The sequence below is a fragment of the Neovison vison genome, chromosome 5, assembly GCF_020171115.1.
Source record: "Neovison vison isolate M4711 chromosome 5, ASM_NN_V1, whole genome shotgun sequence".
Taxonomy (NCBI): Eukaryota; Metazoa; Chordata; class Mammalia; order Carnivora; family Mustelidae; genus Neogale; species Neogale vison.
This window is the reverse complement of record NC_058095.1, coordinates 108,236,072-108,257,040: the sequence shown is the minus strand read 5'-3', so window position 1 is coordinate 108,257,040 and position 20,969 is coordinate 108,236,072. Positions and strand designations below refer to the sequence as shown.

The 20,969-nt window shown below is 39.9% G+C and overlaps 1 protein-coding gene across 2 annotated transcripts in view; it reads right to left on the bottom strand.

Moving 5' to 3' along the window:
* MED4 (mediator complex subunit 4) overlaps positions 1-20,969 on the bottom strand; it is a 48,844-nt gene that overhangs the window by 6,159 nt on the left and 21,716 nt on the right. For both annotated transcript variants that reach the window (XM_044249728.1, XM_044249729.1), the window contains 5 exons: positions 14,484-14,589; positions 13,078-13,244; positions 8,645-8,711; positions 3,535-3,705; positions 845-902 (listed from right to left, as the gene is read on the bottom strand). In XM_044249728.1, coding sequence (XP_044105663.1) covers positions 845-902; positions 3,535-3,705; positions 8,645-8,711; positions 13,078-13,202 — 421 coding nt within the window. In that variant the 5' untranslated portion in view covers positions 13,203-13,244; positions 14,484-14,589. The remainder of the gene's footprint in view (positions 1-844; positions 903-3,534; positions 3,706-8,644; positions 8,712-13,077; positions 13,245-14,483; positions 14,590-20,969) is intronic.

The window sequence follows — 20,969 nt, the reverse complement described above, 5'->3', positions numbered from 1 at the left end:
TGGCTGATATCGAAGAGATTACTGCCTATGTGCTCCTCTAGGATTCTTTTCTTTTTTTTTTTTTCCTATTTATTTATTTTCAGAAAAACAGTATTCATTATTTTTCCTCTAGGATTCTGATGGATTCCTGTCTCACATTGAGGTCTTTTATCCATTTTGAGTTTATCTTTGTGTATGGTGTAAGAGAATGGTCGAGTTTAATTCTTCTACATATAGCTGCCCAGTTTTCCCAGCACCATTTATTGAAGAGACTGTCTTTTTTCCACTGTATATTTTTTCCTGTTTTGTCGAAGATTATTTGACCACAGAGTTGAGGGGCCATATCTGGGCTCTCTACTCTGTTCCACTGGTCTATATGGAAGTCTTTTAAAGAGAGGAGGAGGACAGGAAAAGGCAGGCTGAGCGTCTGCACCATTAAACGTGCACATGTCCCAAAGCACATCTAGTTCTGACTTCAGGACACTCTAGTCCCACCCCAGCTGCCCACTGCACATTCTCTTTCACTTTCTGTCCTGTCTTTTAAGATCCAATTCACATCCCACTTGCTTCCAGCTCACAGTTCTCTTCCCTTCTCCCAACAACTTTATAAACTCATTCTCTTTACTGCACATTGGATACACAGCCATAACTTGCCTTGTATTATTGCTTCCTAGAGCCTGAAAAAGTGTGAAAACTTCCCAATAATACATAGCACAGTGCTAGCATCTAGCAGACACTTTATATTAAAAATTTATTGGAATCATTTCAATAGCAGCAAATGATTGCCAATAATACTCTCATTCATTTCTTGAAACCAAAACTTGGGACTTTTCAGAAAGTCATTCAATATTCCCATAGTTCTTACCTTTTCTTGCTTTTTCTATTGATTTGAGTTTTTCTTTTGCTTGGTAAACAGCTGTTGCCTAATTTGAATATTAAAAAAAGAAACATGGTTTACTCTTAACTATATCAAGCAGAATTTTTGCCTTAATTCATAAAATCATAATCCCACAGGAACAAAATGCAAAAGCTGGAGATCCTCACAATTTATTTGTAATGTTCTGACACTATTTGGGAATCATTTGTATCAGGTGGTTAATGAAAGTAATAATGTGTATTCATGAATCACTCTTCATCTACAAACTGTTAGAAACAATGTGCAGATTGGACTGTTTACTTTTGGGGGGGCTGTAACCAATTTTAATTAGCGCCCCGCTGCTCTTGGGAGTTTTTTTGTTTGTTTTTTTTTGTTTTTAAGGTTTTTATTTATTTTTGAGAGAGAGAGCCTATGAGTAGGGCGAGGAGCAAAGAGAAAAGTGGACTCCCCGCTGAATAGGGAGCTTGATACAGGATTTGATCCCAGAACCCTGGGATCATGACCTGAGCTGAAAGGCAGTCGCTTAACTGACTGAGTCACCCAGGAGCCCCTAACATTTTTTTTCTTTATGCCTTTTATCAGACATGTATAAGAGATCCACATCATATACCAGTCCCAAAGCATCCCTCACATTTAGTTCAAAGATAAAAATACCAAAATATTGGGGTGCCTCGGTGGCTCAGTGGGTTAAGCCGCTGCCTTCGGCTCAGGTCATGATCTCAGGGTTCTGGGATCGAGTCCTGCATCGGGCTCTCTGCTCAGCGGGGGGCCTGCATCCTCCTCTCTCTCTCTGCCTGCCTCTCTGCCTACTTGTGATCTCTCTGTGTCAAATAAATAAATAAAATCTTAAAAAAAAAATCAAAATATTTTTTTCTCATTTACAAGACACATTCTTGGATTGATAGTCTTACTCATTTAGACATTACCATTACCTCTATGCTTAATGACTGTTATAATGAAAACCCCTGCAACCCACCCCCGCAGTTACGTTAAAGGGTAAAATGAAGTTATGGTAGTAGATACATCCTCAACTATAACACAGTGACTCCACAGTATGGAGTCAGAGAAATAGGTTTAAGTTCCATCTCTCTACTTTTCACTCTTCCTGGGCAAGGTAACTATTAATTTAAAACCTCAGTTTCCTCATCTGTAAAATGGAATAATGGTACTAACCTAGCATAATTATTAAGGAGATTGAGATAATCTATGTAATCCGCAAACAAGCACAAGGCCTGATGCACAAGTGATCAATAAATGTTAGTTGTTATTACCTAAATCACAAAATTCAGTTTTTTTACAGTCCTTGTGTTAACTATCTTTAACTCGTTAACATTTTTGGAAATCAAATCTAAAGAACAAGATCTGAAATGCAGAAGAAAAAGACGACTTTTTGCAATGATATTCTTCAAAGCATTATTTATAACAGAAAGTTGGAAAGCTAAACAAAGAGGATAAATAAGAAAAATGCTTAAGTTTTAAAAATAAGGGGCACCTGCATGACTCAGTGGGTTAAGCCTCTGCCTTCCTGGGATCGAGCCCTGCATCAGGCTTTCTGCTTGGTGGGGAGCCTGCTTCCCCCCCCCTCTCTGCCTGCTCTGCCTACTTGTGATCTTTCTCTGTCAAATAAAAAATAGAATCTTAAAAAAAATATACTTTATTAAAAAAAATTTAAAAATAGTAATAGAAATCCACTTACTATCCTACTAATTACGAGATAAAAAAATGAAAACATCTGGGAAAAAAAAATCACTATGTTGTAAACTGAAACTATGTAATATTGTGTGTCAACCAGACTTCAATTTAAAAATCAATTATAAGCCTACTGGAAAATTTTAAAAAAAAGTCTGAGACTGAAATAAAATGCACAAAAGACTAATGGCAATCTGAATAGAGAGACTAACACAATTTTTTCTTCTTCCTTCTACCTCTCTTTATTTTCTGAATATCTTTCAGTAAGTATTACTTTCCTAATGGAAAATAGATTTCATTACATATTTTTTTAAAAAGCATTTACTTGGGGTCATTTCTTCAGCAGGAGTGGTTAATTCACCCTGAACCACTCAGGTTTCTATTTACTGGAGCCTATTTTGACACATTTTGAAGATTCATCAGGGATAAAAATTCCCACAATGTCTGGTCCATATGAGAATCAAACTCAGCTGTTTCTGCAATACCACCATACAACAATTACATTGGTTAGTATTTAGTGAAATAACTGGGCAAATAATAGCAAAGAAATTGTTTTCAAACAATAGCCAAGAAGAAGAAAAACAAAAAACCAGATCCCACTTAGAGTGGCAGACTAAATTAATATACATTTTAATCCATTTATAAAATGATACATATTTATACTGATTTAAAAATATTTTTAAAACTGAAGATTTAGACTACTAATAACTGAAAACTTCTAATAGGGCAGGATAAAAGTAAACTTCCCAGTTCTATTAATTCAATTCTATGAAATCTTTAAATAATGAAAATATGGTTCAAAAACAATGCAGACATCTGAAAATATTAAGTAAAACAGGGAATGACAATGGCCTTTCATTTAACCAAACTGACTAGCTGTCACTTTTAGACTTGGAAAGTCAAGTTTTCTGCCACTTCAAAATACTTGAAGATTTATTTTTTCAGAAATAGATTAATATCCTTTTTTACCTTATCTTCTATCAACTTACCAGTATTTGTTCTGCTTCCTTGAGCTGTTTTTGTAGTTGCTGAATATCACTGTCTCTCTTCTCCACTTCCTTTTCTAAAACTTGCATTTCATGATGGATTTTTCCCTGATTGAGTGCCAATTTCATCAGTTCTTGAAATTCCCCATCTCTGTGAATTAACAACTCCAGGACCTGTCAGATAACAGCTGATTAAGGCAGACAGCAGAATACTGAAAAGTGACATTCCAATGAAGCAAAGAACTCATATATGAATTGGTTAGGCTATAAAATTTTAACACCCTCAAAGTATCATCCAATCAATGTTAAGAATAAAAATAACCTACCTATGATTATTTTGGAAAACAGATTAATATCAAGACTTTCTACTTTTTCTAATTATATGCTATTCTTTCATAAAAAACAAGTTTTCAGAAGTACCAATATGCCAAAATGAGGTTTATTCATTTCCCAGGTTAAGAAAAAATTTTAAAGTTTATCCTTAAAAATATAACATAATGGAGGTTCCCCCAAAATCTGGTATTTGAGATGATTTTAATTGACACGAAGAAATTTTAAAAAATTTCTACAAACTAAACAGTCTGATTAAAAATGGGCAAAGAAACTGAATCGACATTTTTCCAAAGATACAAAAAGGACCAAAAGTACATGATAAAGTGCTTAACATCACTAATCATCAGGGAAATGCAAATCAAAACCACAACTGGATATCACCTCACACCAGTTACAAAGGCTGTAATCAAAAAACAAGAGAGAAGAGTTGGTGTTGTGAAAGATGTGGAGAAAAGAGAACCCCTGTGCACTGATGGTGGGGATGTTAACTGGTGCAACCACTATGGAAAACAGTATGGAAATTACTTAAAAAGTTAAAGATAGAACCACTATATGACCAGGCAAATCCACTTCTGGGCACTTATCTGAAGAAAATGAAATTATTATCTCAAAAAGTTATGGGCACCTTCATGTTCATTGCAGCATTACTTACAATAGCCAGAACATGAAAGCAAACTAACCATCTATCAATATATGAATGGAGGGGCCCCTGGGTGGCTCAGTGGGTTAAGTCTCTTCAGCTCAGGTCATGAACTCAGGGACCTGGGATCAAGCCCTGCATCAGGCTCTCTGCTCAGCATGGAGCCTGCTTCCCCCTCTCTCGCTGCCTGTCTCTCTGCCTACTTGTGATCTCTGTCTGTCAAATAAATAAATAAAACCTTAAAAAAAAATGAATTGATAAAGAAAATGTGGTGGGGTTTTTTTTCCGTTTTTATTTAAATTCCAGTTAGTAATAATACAGTGAGGGGTGCCTGGGTGGCTCAGTGGGCTGCCTTCAGCTCAAGTCATAATCTCAGAATCCTGGGATCGAGCCCCCCCATCAGGGTCTCTGCTCAGTGGGGACTTAGTGGGTAGCCTGCTGCCCTCTCTCTCTCTGCCTGCCTCTCTACCTACTTGTGATCTCTCTGTGTCAAAGAAATAAATAAAATCTTTAAAAAAATACAGTGTAATATCAATTTCAGGTGTATAATATGGTGATTCCACACTTCTACATATTACCCGGTGCTCATCACAGTGCATTCCTTAATTCCCATCACCTATTTCACCTATCCTCCTACCCACCTCCCATCTGGTGACCATCACTTCGTTCTCTATAGTTGAGAGTCTGTTTCTTGGTTTCCCTCTCCTTTCCTTCCTGCAATCATTTGTTTTGTTTCTTAAATTCCACATATGAGGAACACCTGGGTTGCTCAGTTGGTTAAGCATCTGCCTTTGGCTCAGGTCATGATCCCAGAATCCTGAGATTGAGTCCTGCACTGGGCTCCTTGCTCAGAGGGGAGCCTACTTTTCCCTCTGCCTGCCACTCCTCCTGCTTGTGCGCTGACAATAAATAAAATCTTAAAAAAAAAAAATTCTACAAAGCAAAATCTTATGGTATGTCTTTCTCTGACTGCCTTACTTCACTTAGCATAATGCTCTCTAGCTCTACCCATGTTGCTGCAAATGGCAAGATTTCATTCTTTTTATGGCTGAGTAATATTCCTGTGTGTGTGTGTGTGTGTGTGTGTGTGTGTGTGTGTGTATACACACACCACCTTTTTATCCATTCATCAGTTGATGAACATTTGGGTTTTTTCCATAATTTGGTTATTGCTGATAATGCTGCTATAAATACCGGGTACCTGTTTATCTTTGAATTAGCAGAAAATGTGGAATGTATGTACTCAGAGAGAGAAATATTATTCAGCCATAAAAAAGAAGGAAATCTTTCCATTTGTGAAAATATGGATGGACACTGAGGCCATTATATTAAGTGAAGTAAGTCAGGCAAAGACAAATACTGTATGAGCTCATTTGCATGTGGAATCTAAAAGAGCCAAATTCATAGAGAAAGAAATCAGACTGGTGGCTGACAAGGATGGGGGTAGGCAAAATGGGTGAAGCTAATCAAAAGGTACAAAATTCCAGTTATAAGAAAAGTAAGTTCTGGGGATGTAATGTACAGAAATGGTGACAAAGTTAACAATACTGCATTTGTATACATGAAACCTGCTAAGATGGTAAATTTTGGCAACTTTAAAGAAGTTTTTAAAAATGTTACAGAGAAATGGAACAGAAATTTTTCCAAAGACACCGAAATCACCAACAGGTACATGAAACGGTGCCATGGTTTCCCTGCCATCTTCTTAAAAGTTCTTATCACAAGAAAAAAAAAAATTCTAACTTTGTGAGTGATCCATGTTAACTAAGCTTATAGTAATAAACCATTTCACAATATATACATATAACAAATCATCATGTTGTATGTCTTAAACTAATGCAATGTTGTATTTCTACTATATCTCAATTAAACTAGAAAAAATTTAAACAAAAAAACTCAAAAACTAAACAGGATACAAAGACATTGTGAGAAAACGCACAATTTTTTCTTAAAGTTACAGAATTGTACATAATCAACTAGATAGCAAAAAAATGAGCAGAGTATTAAACAATAATGTAAGGAAACTTGACAATATAATTATAGTAAACGCTTCAATATGGCTGTCTCAGAGTTGAACTGATCTCAGAAATACTTTAATGGTAAATGTATGATGCTTAAAAAAACTTCTATAGTTGCACATTTGTGCTACCATGTTTAAGAAAACTTATAACTCATATTAAACCTGTAATGTCATGAATAGTTTTATTTTATGGTGAAGATGGTTTGAAAAAGAGAATTTCCAAAAATAGTAAATAAATTTTCAAATGGGCACATCCCATTAATATTTAATAGTTTCAATGAAACTAAACAGGAATTTATGGTACTAAATATGAGGTTTAATTTTTTCCTGGGGTGGTGATAATAATAACCATTCATTAATAAGCTCTTCCTATCTGTACTTAACACGCAGTATCATAAATCCTCATAATGACATTATATGACAAGGTAGTGTTGCTTTCTAAGAACAGAACTGCTAGTCCTTACAAAGTATAAGAAAGGTTAGTGCTGACTGGACAGGTCTTAGTTATGACCTACTGAATAATCAGCATGCCTACAAAGCATATAATAAATGCCTAAGAAATAAAGTCAAAAGTTGTATTTCATTTTGCTCATTTTGTAACAAATTCTTTTTTTTTTAAGATTTTATTTATTTATTTGACAGAGATCACAAGTAGGCAGAGAGGCAGGCAGAGAGAGGAGGAAGCAGGCTCCCTGCTGAGCAGAAAGCCAGATGTGGGGCTCGATCTCAGGACCGTGGGATCATGACCTGAGCCAAAGGCAGAGGCTTTAACCCACTGAGCCACCCAGGCGCCCCTCATTTGTAATAAATTCTTATTTAGTTTCACAGGTATTTATCAATAAAGTATCTGAGACTAGCATTCCCCTATTAACATACTTCTCTATAAGCTTTTTCTAAAAACAAAATAAACAACATACATAAAACAACTTTAATATCCCTAAAATTACCAACTTTTACTACTTATAGCCTTATCTAATTCCCTTTCTCCACCTGAGGGGATTAATCTTTGAAGAAAACAAGTTTTAAAGATTATTTATTTGTCAGAGAGAGAGAGAGAGAGAGAGCGAGAGAGAGCGAGAGAGAGCGCACAAGCAGGAGGAAGCAGACAGAGGGAGAAGGCGGCTCCCTGGTGAGCAAGGAACCCGACTTGGGACTCAATCCCAGGACTGAGGGATCATGACCTGAGCTGAAGGCAGATGCTCAACTGACTGAGACACCCAGGTGTCCCTGAAGAAAACAAGTTTTATGATACTTCTCTATTGACAGTCAATCAAATTCCTCTGCCCTCAAAACCTATCATAAGATAAAACTAAGATAAGATGAGGCACAGAGCTGTCTCGTATCATTAAAAAGGTTAATCCTTCCCAGATGTTTTCTTTTTAGGTTTTTCAAAATTATGGTAAAAAACACATAAAATGACATTTACCCTCTTTAATAAGTTTTTGGATCAGAAAAAAAAAAATCTGCTCACTGCAGAAAATTACAAAACACAGAAAGGAATAAAGAAAATAAAAATTTGTAAACTTAACATCCACAAAATAATTTCTATTAACAATTGCATGCTCTTTTATTTCCATTAATTTTCAAGTTGCATTAGGGGAACCAAGCCTATAATTAAAGATTAGTTTATGAAAGCATTAACTTTTTATCTTTCAAATATTGTTTTAATCTCTACTTAACAAGTTTTGTTGGCTAATTCAAAGGACAAAAATGAGTAAATGTGTAACTAGAACTATAAGAGAATATAATACTGCTAAACCCTTAGACAACTATTTTCTTTTTTTTTAAGTTATCCTAAATTGTTTTTTTATTACTTACTTTTATTAACATATAATGTATTAATTGCCCCAGGGGTACAGGTCTATGAATCGTTAGGCTTACACATTTCACATCACTCACCATCTCACATACCCTCCCCAATGTCCATAATCCAACCAAATATTTTCTTTTTAAGCACTGTTACCTAATATTAAGTGATTCAAAGAAAATATCAATTTAAAAGTTGCAATTAATAATTTAACATATTCCAATCTTCCTGTCTCACACAATGTAAATGTAAATAGGGAAACTGCAGAAATTATGGGGATTTCTTGTTTGTAATTTAAAAAGAAGCCACTTACCTGGTTTTCCTCATCAGGTGGCAACAACTTTTGGTTTCTTGAAATTGCTAACATTTCTATAAGTTCTCTAAAAAAGAAAAACAAAAAACCAAAATAACTTTGCAAAATAAATACAATAGAAGCTTTATCAACTGATCTCTACCTAACTGACTTGCTAGATTCATGGTACCCACAGCATGCTGAGTATTAACAGCCCCTGCCTCACTGTGACTTGGGCTCTCACCAGCAAGACTCAGTTGTGTTTGTTACCAGATCCATTTATGCAAGTTTAACCTATTACTATAATTACATAAATTAATATCCAGTATATAAATACCAATGAAATATGACTGTCAACAGAAAAGAGTTGTTTAAATAAAACACCCACTTACACTGGGTGGAGTTAGGGAAAGCTTCTCTGAGAGAGGAAAATCAGCCACAAAGAAGAATGCTTGTAAAAGACATAGTTCAGGCGTCCAAAGATGGGTCTGAGAAGTGTGGTCAGAATACAGTAGTAGGTACTGGGAAGCAGGATACAAAAATGAGGACATGGTTAGGGAGGGAGGGGCCAGATCGTGTTAGGGCTTTTTAGGTCACAGCAAAGGACCAGTATTTCATTCCAGGTACAGTGAGTAATGACCAAATATTTTAAACAGGGAGATGACATGAACTGATTTATGTTTTTAAGCAACCTACTAAGCTACCTGGAGAAAGGATTTTAAGAGGGGTAGAATGGAAATCAAGTTAAGCAGCTTCTGTAGTATTCCAGGCAAAAAATGACATTGGCTCTGATGAAGTCCTAGCCACTAAGATTTAGCAATAGTAATGCAAACAGGTGAAACGTGTACAGACTCAGAATATACTCTGGGGGGCGCCTGGGTGGCTTAGTAGTTGGGCATCAAGTAGGGCTCCCTCTCAGCGGGAAGCCTGCATCTCCCTCTCTTACTTTTTCTCTGTCAAATAAAGAAATCAAATCTTAAATATGTATGTATATATATACAGACATATGTATATGTATGCATGTGTATGTCTATATATTTTGGAGGTAGAGCTGATAAGACTTGCTGATGGATTAACAGACATTTTATGAAGACAGCATGTTATATTAACCTTTTTCTTTATCCCATAGATGAGATATAAGCGGAGCCTCGAGTCTACACAAAGGCTGGTTTCAGTGGTAGGAGTGGTGGGGATGGGAAGTATGGTGGGAGATGTGGAATGAGCCTTTTTCTGCTTTTCTTGCAAATCTGGGAGTATATATCCACAGAAAACCTTAAAAGAGCTTGCCTTAGGTACAGGAGTACAGTGGGAAGGAAAAAGCTTTAAGACTTAGTGCTGTTCAGTACCAGTCTAGAACGAAGTGGAAACCTCTGTCCTCCCCAATGGTAAAAGGAGGCTGGAGGAATCCCTGAGCCCACTCTCTGGTTACAGGTGTGGGATATAGAGCCCTGTCCAGTTGCAAAAGCTGTACTCCTGGCATATCAAATTAGGATCCACACACAATTCCCCATAGAAATATAATTTACTTGGAGGTTAGATCCCATATTATTAGTGGTATACTACACTCCAGGTAAATTATAGATAAACAGATCATTAGGCTGGTGTGGAAACCTCAAGACTCCTATCAACATGGTTTCTTTCTTTTTTTTTTTTAATTAATTTATTTATTTGACAGAGAGTGAGAGAGAGCACAAGCAGGCAGAGCAGCAGGCAGAGGGAGAGGGAGAAGCAAGCACCTTGCCAAGCAAGGAGCCCGACATGGGGTTCGATCCCAGGACCCTGGGACCATGACCCGAGCCAAAGGCAGTTGCCTAACCAACTGAGCCACCCAGGCACCCCTCAACATGGTTTCTGAAGAACAATTGAGTTCTGAGTCACAAACATGTTAACAAAAACTTGTAGTGGGGCACCTGGGTGGCTCAGTCGTTAAGCATCTGCCTTTGGCTCAGGTAATGATCCCAGGGTCCTGGGATCGAGCCCCTGGGCTCTCTGCTCAGCAGGTAACCTGCTTCTCCCTCTCCCTCTGCTGCTCCCCTACTGGTGTTCCCTCTCTCGCTGTGTCTCTGTCAAATAAATAAATAAAATCTTTAAAAAAAGAGAAACTTGTAGACTATAATTTGTGTTTCTATTTTTAAAAATTCCTCCAAAGATTACCTCATTCTATCATATTTCACAAGTAATAAATATACTGAAAAGCTATATAATCAAGTAACAGCAAAAAATATATCCTAAATTTCAAACGCACTATTTTTTAAAGTTAACAGGTTAGATTAGTTTTTCTTTCCAATTTTTCATTAAAAAAAACAAACAAGAGAAAAATTTCACTAAGAGGATAATGACACATATCACAGATCACAAGAAGTACATGTAGCTATATATGATTGCTAACATAATGGGATTTTTTTGAAAGCCAATCACACTGGAATAGCCTCATTCTGTGAAGTCTCAATGAGTACCAGGGCAAACCACAAAGTGACATCTCCCCCACTACCACCAACAGCCATCTCCAGGGTCACAAAAGAGGTAAATTTTCACTCACTTACTGTCACCCAGTCTTTCTTTAGAGATGAACAAAAAAATAATATGTCTAAGTCAAAAGAAAATCAGAGGAAAAGAAAAACTTTTAAAGTAACAGTTATTACCAAGCTGCAAGGACCCCAAGAAAGAAGAAGCTTATCTCTAGTTTGTCAACAGATTCAGTGAGGACTGCAAATCAATGACAAAGTCTTTTTAGCATTCCTGGGGAAAGGGCAATGGAACTACAGCTACGTTTAGAGAAAGCAAGAGAACTCAGCACCTCAACTAATCATGCACAGCTAGAAAGCTGAGGTGGGAAAGTTTCAGAAACAGATTCTTGATACATTCCATCAAACAGAAAACCCTATACTCGGGAATGAAGGAAAGAAACAATCAAAGAGGGGGAGAGATAAACCGATCAATTTACAAGACAATTTCAATTTGGTCTCAAGTTTTACACAATTGATCAATTACTTATTTATGTTATCTCAAGTGGAAGAGTGTGTGACGATCACGTATATGTACTCCTGTTGGTACCAACAGCGTCAGGAAAACACTTCAGGTATACAGAGCTATAGCCAAATAATCCAGAGGCAAGGTCTTAAGACTGACTACCAAGCTGTCCAATGTCAGAAGAAATTTTCAAAGACCTTTACCCTGTATGCCTAGGTTCAAAAAAAGTTTCCGAACTTGATGAATATGAAATATATACCGGTCACAAAACAGACAAATTATGTTACTGCATGTAAACTCCGAAAAGAAATGAATTTACTGGGCTCCAGAGTAGAAGGGTGAGAAGTAATAGTTCATTGAATATACTAAGACAAAGATTTGAAATTCAAAGACCAAGATTCACTCAGAACAAAAGGCAGCAGCCACTACTTCCCAAAGGGGGTGTCACTTCTTCAGAAGTAAACATTATTTATAGAAAAGTGACACACTAGACTAGACATTTGGACTGTATCTCACTGAGCATCAGGAACCTACCAAATCTTTTAAAGCAGAAAAAAGTGACATGAGATGCTTTTAAAAAAGATAGCTCTGCTGTGGCAATATAGAAAGCGCAGAAGCATAAAGCCAAGTGAAACTGTAGGGAGGCTGCATCAAAAGATAGGACGGTGGGGATGGGAACAATAGGTCAAATCTGAGCAACCTTTTAGGAGGAAGAACAAAAACAATTTCAGCATCCAAGTGAATGTAACAGAGTTAAAGAAGGCTTCAACTTCACAAACTACCACGAACGATGGCAGAATAAGGGGAGTGACATCCAGCTTCTATCTCTTCCATACTCGCTGAACTCCAGCCACCCCAAACTTGCAACTGCACCAAGTCGCGAGTGCTCGTGCCTCCAGGCGTCTGCACCTGCTATTCCAACTACCTGCCACCTACAGAATGTGGTGAACTCCTTCTTCCCATGCAGTCCTTTCTCCGAGAAGCCTGCCCTGACTACAACTGAGACGGGAACCTATAGTCCTTGAGTTTCAGTAACCCGGAGCGCACACCTCTGTTAAGAACAGGCTCCGCACCATGATGTCTGTTTACGTCTGTCACTTCCCCTCGACACTAGGCGCTCTGTGTCCGCAACTAGTCTCCCCCTCACTACCGTCTCCCAGCGTTTGGGACCCGGGGGGGGGGTCCTTAAAGGTGTGTCGAGAGTCCGTGGACGACTCTGTAAGGTCCGCTACGGTTCTGACGACGTCGGGGTACCAGCATCACTGTCATTTCTAAAATGTCCCCTAAGGAGGGTGGAGTGGGCTGCCGTCTCGGACTGCCGGAGGACTGTGGACACCAAGTCCACGATACCTCGCTCACCGTCTTTGGGAGCGCGGCCTCCCCGAGGAGCCCCAGAAACGAACCCACCCTGTCACCCAGGACGGCAGACCCACAGTCAGTCCTCCCGGCCCAGCCCAGTCAGGCCCTCAGGCCGACGGCATTACCTCGACAAGACCTCCAGATCTTCTAGGGCAGACAGCAGTCGCTCTCGCGTGCTGTTACCGCCGGCCGCTCCAGAACCGCCTCCCGGCCGCTCTTTCTCCTTCTCTCCACTTGAAGACGCCGCCATACTCTCCACAGGCCCGCGGCCGGAGGCTGCGCAGCTGGGTTCCTACGAGGAGAGGAGGGCTCCGGAGGCGGAAGTAAGGGTCACCGAGGCGGGGCGGGGCGGGGCGGGGTGGGGAGGTGGTGGTGGTAAAGAGGCGAGGGTCACAGCGCCACCTATGCACCTGGAGACGCACTGCGGGCGGCGGCGCCATCGGATGAGCCACAGAGGGGTTCTCACGTCCAAACCAGGGAGGAGAGCCAGAAAACAAAGGCACAAGGCGGTCAGGTTGCCCTGTGCCTTATGGTTTTCAAGTAGGAATGGGAGATTCAACGGATCTTAAGCATTTGAGGAAACTGTATAATGACCTACGTCTCGTATTAGTTTCTTTGTGAAATGGGCTGGCCTCAGCATTAACCTACTTCTTTAGTCTGCATCTCTATAATGCTAACTTTGCTGTTAGGCCTCTCCTAGAGGTTGTAAGCACCCTATGACAGGAGCCATAATTTGTCTTTTTTTTTTTCTTTATTGTAGTAAAATATACATAACATAAAATTGACCGTGTTAATCATATTTAAGTATACAGTTCAGTGATATTAAGCACATTCATGTGGTTATGCTACTATGACCACCACCCATAACCTCACCATCCATAACCTCTTTCCATCTTGCAAAACTGTAACTCTGTGCCATAACAACTCCCCATTCCTTCCTACCCCAGCCTCTAACAGCCACCATTCTTTCTCTCTCTCTGAATTTGACAACTCTAGGGACCTCAAATAAATGAAATGATACAGTATTTGTCTTTTGGGGATTGCCTTATTTCACTTAGTAAATGTCTTCCACTTTCACCCCTGTTTTAGCATGTGTCAGTCTTTCCTTCTTTTTCAAGGCTGAATAATATTCCCTTATATGTAGATACCACATTTTGCTTATCCTTTCAGACACTTGGGTTATTTCTACATTCTCATAATCCATCTTTGGATCCATCATATCTCTCCCAACAAAGTGTTTTGTTCATTGATTGAGATGACTGTTGAATGAGTCAAGATAACATGTAAGTGGTAGTTTATGAAAATGGTTTAAATAATCAATATAAAATAGATTCCAAATTAAAGCCAAAACTCCACCTTAGCCCACTTTTCCTGGAGAGAACACTATAGTTGGGGACTTTCCCTACCAGGAAAACTCAAAGTTGCAACAGTATGGGGAATGCGGGTTCTGTATCAGGTTAGGGTGTGAGATTTTAAAAGACAAGATGGAGAGATGTCACCTACAGAACAGCTGGGATTAAGGCAGGAGTACCTGTATCCATCATTCCATCATCCTGTCTTCTGGCCTGTTCTTTTGGAAGTGGTGAGCCTTCTTACTGCTGGGCACCCAGACTTGAGGATTTTCTTGGGGACTCATGCTAAAAAAAAAAAAAAAAAAAGCCATTCATAGCAACTGCTGTATAATACAGAATGCTGATTTATTCACTTACAAGGAAAAGTAATAATGCCAAACACAATTTTACTTACAGACAAATTTATACAGGAAGAAAAATTATCACCAGAATGTTGCTTGGTAAACTTGGATTTGAAAAAATGAAGATAGATTAAAAAAAATTAACCAAGTGAACAGTCTTCTTTTGGAGAACTGCCTGTCTCTCTTTTTAAAGAAACAGGTGTCTTCATACATTGGAAAAGGGTTGGGAACCTAGGGTCTAAAATGCAAGCACTTGAGAATGCACAGTTTGGGATTTTGAGTAAAAATCTATAAACATTTGGTGTGGAGGTTTGGGTATGCAGCAGGAAATTCAACCGACCTATCCCTAAAAGTCTGCAGAACAGGGTGGCTACATATATTATGTGTATTTTTATACATTCTTTTTCATTTTTATCAAGAAATCTATATATAAAGTTTAAAAAGTCAAATACCACTCAGAAGCTACCAAAAAACAAAAAGCTCTCGGTCACACCTCCTCAGCCCTCATATCCTGTAACATCCTGCTCTCCCTAGTGGCAGCTTCTCTGCACATTCTTAACTGTTTCTTCTATGCTTTGTTTCCCTATTTTAAAGTAATTGGCATGTTTTCTATACCTCTATTCAACTCTTTGAGAAATTTCTTTCCTGTTATGTTGAATCAGGAGTTTATCTCTCTGTCATGCCCCATTCCCCTTCTTCTGGCCTCTCAATGGATAGAATCCAATTTTTTGTTAAATCAATAGTCCATTCTTTCCTTGCTGCACTATTATTTATATATAACTATGTATTTATTTATTTATTTATTTATTTATCTCAAATAAATTTGAAAAATAAAATGGAGAAGAACAGAAAATGTCTTGGACATCAAAGCACATTGCACTGACTTGTGCGAACTTGTCAGTTACATATTTATATGTGTCTGTACTGAGTCAAATACAAAGTCTATATTTTTACTGTGGATTGAAAAAGTTTGCAAACATTGGAGAGTAAGGAAGATACCAACCCAACCTCTTAGAAAAACAGCTCCTTCCACCTAAGGCTCCCAAAGGGAAAATCTGTATAAATTTTGTATTCTGGGGACAGAAAGTTAAAGCAAACATACACAAGTAAAGTGTATGTTGAGATGATTCTTGGGGATGCATTGAATAGATGGACAATGTTGTGGTTTAAATTGTGTGCCTTCAAAATTCATGTAACGAAGCCCTCATACTCCAGTACCTCCAAATGTAACTGCGTTTGGAGATAGGGCCTTCAAAGTGATTAAGTTAAAATGAGGCTAACAAGGTCATGACCTTAACAGGGTCATCCTGGTCTAATCTGATCCGTGTTTTTACAGAAATATGTGAAGACAGCCAGAAGGTGGCCTTCTACAAGCCAATGAGACAAACCGAATGAGAAGAAACTGAATCGAACCTTGGACTTCCCACCTCCAAAACTGTGAGAAAATAAACATCTGTTGTTGAAGCCAGTCTGGGGTATCTTGTTATAAGAACCTTAACAGACTAACACAGAAAGGTTGCAAGTCAATGGACATCTGGAGATTTCTAAACAATGCCTTGCATATACCTTTGACCTCCCTGACTTTATTTTTATTTGTCCCTTGGCTAGAGCACACATTGGGCTACACAAGCTGCAAATGGCTGTACATGAGACTGTGCGTCCTTGTTCAGACCCTCTCCACTGCCCTCGACACGATTTCTCACTATTTCCTCTTTCTCCAAACCTTCAACACTTCCTTCCCCTAGATTCCCACTCTCAAATTAGGACCTTGAATTCTAACTCGCTGAGAAAGAGGAGAAACCTGAACACCCACACATTGCAGCCACCACGAGTGTCTGGCCACCAGCATTGTTCCCCTCTGCCCTGCAGCTGGACCAGCTACTGCCCGTGCCCTTTCCCCGCTCCAAGTCAGAGAACATTCTCTCCCCGTAGCCCTCTCTCTCTGAAGGCTTTGTACCAGTGGTCCACCCACCTCCCAACTGTCAATGTTTCATCTTGTACTTATCATTCCCATCACCATATCTGCTGCTATTTTCCTACTTTTAGAACACTCTTACCCCACTTTCTGCACGAGCAACTGCTTCACTTCTTTGCTTCCTTCTGCAGCGAAACACCTACAAAGAGTTATCTAAATATTTTGTTTCCAATTCCATTCCTTCCTTATACCCACTTCAATTAGTTTTCATCCTCACTCAGATTGCAAAGTCATTGAAAACCCCCGTGTTGCTGCAGGTAACGGCTGGCATGCATTGTGCTCGAGGCTCGGCAGCCCTGCACCTGTCAATCATTCCCTTATCCTGGAGAACACTTTCTCCACTTGGATTTCTAGCACGCCAGGCTCTCTTCATTTTTGTCCTTGCTCCCTGGTCTCTCCTCTCAGTCTCTCTGGCTGCTTCCTCCTCTCCACCCTGACTCTACACAGAGGAGCATTTAGGGGACACTTCTTGGTCCTCATTTCCACCAACTCACTTTTGGTCATCTCACCCAGTCCAGGGGCTCTATTTTTAAAATTTTTTTAAAATATTTTATTTATTTGAAAGAAATAGAGAGAGCATGGACAGGGCTAGGGACAAAAGAAGCAGCAGACTCCCCATGACAGGGGGCCTGATGTGGGGCTCCATCCCAGGACCTTGAGATCATGACTGGAACTGAAGACAGATGCTTAACCGACTGAGCCACTCAGGTGTCCTTTTAAATAATACCTGTAAGCTGACTCCCAAATGTGTATTTCCCACCTAGACCTGACCTCTGAACTCAGGCTTGTATGTTCAGTTCCCACTAGATACCTTCTGTTACTGCACAGAGAAAGGGTTCTGAACTCAGGTAGGGCTAACACCCTCCTGGAAAACCAATACTTGAGATGCCAGTGCTTCTGGGAAGGGAAAGGTTGTTCTATTTCAGGAAGCAGGCAACCTGGGAAGACAGTGGACTAATGCCCCGAAGACCATCCTCCCTGTCCAGGCGAAGCTGCAAGGGCTTAAAAGGGAAGGCAGGGTAGTGTGGGGGGTGGACAGGAAAGAGGGATGCTCTGTGCAGGAGAAGCAGGTGCCCTGGCAGTTAGTCCAGGGTGGACATGACCCTGAACAGACTTGCTGGCATCAGCTGCAGCTGTTTTCCAGTGCGGTCAGGCTTTATCTTCTGGGAAATTCTGGTCCTTCACTCCTCAAGGCCAGTGGTGTGCGAGTCTCAAGGGAAGTAGGTTAGTCCCCTGCACACAAAGGGGCTTGGGTCAGCAAGCAAGGAGCGCATAAGCTTGAGGCAAGTTAGCTCTTAAGACTGGCTGTTACTTGCACTTGGGTAGACAAAACTGAATTCCTGATCTACACCCCTCGCTCCCAACACACACGGCACTACCTGCGGCCCCCCTCAACCCAGTTGATAGCAGCTTCTTCATTTTCCTCGTCCAGGCAAAAAAACATAGGGTTCTTCTTGACCCTTCTCCTTGTTTCTCATGCACCACACTCACCCAGAAATCAAGATAGTTCTACCGTCAGCACATGCCCATAACTGGTCCACATCTCGTTTTTCCACTTCCGATCACAGGTCCACATCTCCATCATCCCTCAGCTGCATTTACTGAGATTGCCTTCCCACTGTTCTCTCTGCCTCTCCCCTCACATCTGTGGGCTATTTCCAACACAGCAGTCATAGGGATCTCTTTAAAACTCAAGTCAGATCATGTTATTCCTCTGATCAAAGTTTTGCGGTGGCTCCCCTTCCACTCAGAGTAAAACTATGAGCTAGTCTATGAGACCTAGCATCATTTGACCTGGCATTGCCCTTCTGACCTTTTCTTCTTCCCTCTTCTCACTCTGCTCCAGCCATTCCAGTCCTAAAGCATACCAGAACCATCCTGCCTGAGTGGCCTCCAACTGGCTAGTCTCCCTGCCTTCATCTGTTGGTCCCTTATTAGTCAAATGGCTAACTTCTCACTTCCTGCAGGAATCTCCTTTTCTCAAGGAGGCCCATCTGGTTGTCATTTCTCCTACTGCATTCTACCCCCACATTCCATTCTCTTTACCCTGCTCTGCTTTTTTCCATAACATTTGTCATCTTCTAACATTCTATTAGTTGATGTGTGTTTTGCTAAATATCGCTTCCCCTGGAATGTAAGCAAGGTTGGGGCACTGATATGACCCCAGTGCCAAAATGTTGCCTGACGCAAAGTGGGCACCAATGATTGTTGCTGGGTTTATTGTTGACAGAGGTGCTAAAAATCACCAAACAAACTTAGATATCTGTAGTTTTGCCTCTAAATAGTAAAACCTTATTTTCAGTCTTTTCTGTCCATATTCACCTTGGGGATTCTCAAAAGCAACTCCAAATATTTATAAAATCCTCCACCAGAAGTGGAATATTCCATTGACAGTGGTCACAGTTACTCTGCAATCCAACAAACACTAGTCCTGAAGCTTGTTTCCCCAGCCAGTTACCAGAGTAAGTTTGAGGGTTCATGTTCAAGGTCAAACCCATTAAGAGTGGGCTAGAGAGTTAGAGTCAGGCAATTCTCTCCCAGTAGTCAGGCCATGAGAAAACAAGTCCAATACATTCATTTACTCTCTTCAAGAGGAAAAAACCTTGAAACTCTACTTTAGCGCTTGGGCCTCCGAGCCTCTAACCCCAGGTGAAAATAACACTCAATTCAGGATAAAGCTTCCGTCTCAAAAACACCATTTATGGTTTTTGAAACCATGAATTACCTCTCAAAAAGCTACTGGGGGAAGAGGTGGTTTCCCAGCAACTAGCTGGCTTTTAGGACAGCAACTTCAATTTTTAAATCAATTTCAAAGCCTCAAATGTGCCCTGCCTTTGGCAGGGGGGCAGAGGGAAAGGAAGAGAGAGAATCTCAAGCAGATTCAGCACTGAGCATGGAGCCAGATGTGGGGCTCGATCTTACAACCCTGAGATTATGACCTGAATCAAAATCAAGAGTCACCCGCTTAACCAACTAAGCCTCCCAGGGGACCCTAAACTGCTTTTCATTAAGCCAGTTATCTCTGGTAAGTCCAACTGGGGCTGCTCCGCAACAACAGAAGTTTCACAGTCTGAATAAAGCCTCTTATCTCTTTCACCCACCGTCCTAGTGATATCATGGAGCCTCATCAGAAGAACTCAATCCTCCCTATTCCCAAACATGACACAACAAAAAACTTCCATTGTCCAGAATTGCTCAATGTTAATTAAAATAATTGGCTCCATGGAAAGCATGGCATTTATCTTTAATTCCCTGCATTCTTGGTCCTCGAGAATACAAGAAACAAAACAGTTTAGGTTAAACATCTTATTTTCTTTAAATATTTGTGATGTGGTTTCAATGGAAAGGTTTTCTAGAATGAACAGACCTCCTATGAAGTCTCGTCTTCCTGAAATTCCCCAGGCATCATTGAAAACTAACCACTTCTTCATAACTCACAGGAAAGGTGGGTAACATTATTGTTCTCCTTTCATAGGTTCATTTATTTTTTTCAACAAATATTCATTCAACTCTGTTTACATGCCAGGGACCACACTAGATGCTGGGCCTGTAAGGGTCAGTAAGACAACAGTGGTCAGGGAAGTCTTTCTGGAGGAAGTGAAAGCAGAAATTTCTTAGAAAGCTCTTGGGGCAGAAAGACTGGCAGGGCTACAGGAAGGAAGAACTAGACTAAGGAGTTAATGTCAGATAGAGAATGATAAAAATATCTCACCAGCTTTTTTTTTTTAGATTTTTATTTCTTTCTTTATTTGAGAGAATGAGAGAGCGAGCTGGCAGTGGGCGGGGGAGGGTGTGGCAGGGCAGGGAGAGAAACAGAGGGAGAGGAAAAAGCAGATTCTGTGGTGAGTGTAGAGCCTGATGCAGGGCTTGATCTCAAGACCCTAAGATCACAACCTGTGCTGAAACCAAGAGTTGGTTGCTTAACTGACTGTGCCATCAGGCACCTTTGGTTCTGCCAATTTATTACAGCAGCCCTAGGAAACTAATACTACTGGTTTGAAAGAATAGATGTTCTCAATTTGATTCTAAGGAGACAGGGGTTCATTTCTTCTCACACACAAAGCAAATTGCTAAGGGTTTCTTGGGGGCCTGAAAAGTAATAAACTAAATGCATTTATATTAGCAGCATCAATTTGTGCATGATGAGCTAAAGCAATTAAAAACATGTTGTGCTCATTAGTAGAAGCCCAGGTTATGGAATAAAAGCTGAAAGAGAACTCAGAGGTCATCTGCTCTGGTCTGACCCCAGTCTGTGATTAAATGTTTCCTGATAGAAGAAAGCTGCCCTCCTCACCTATCAGCCATTTTCATTCATTTTAAGCCCAAAGGTACATCAAGATAATTATCAC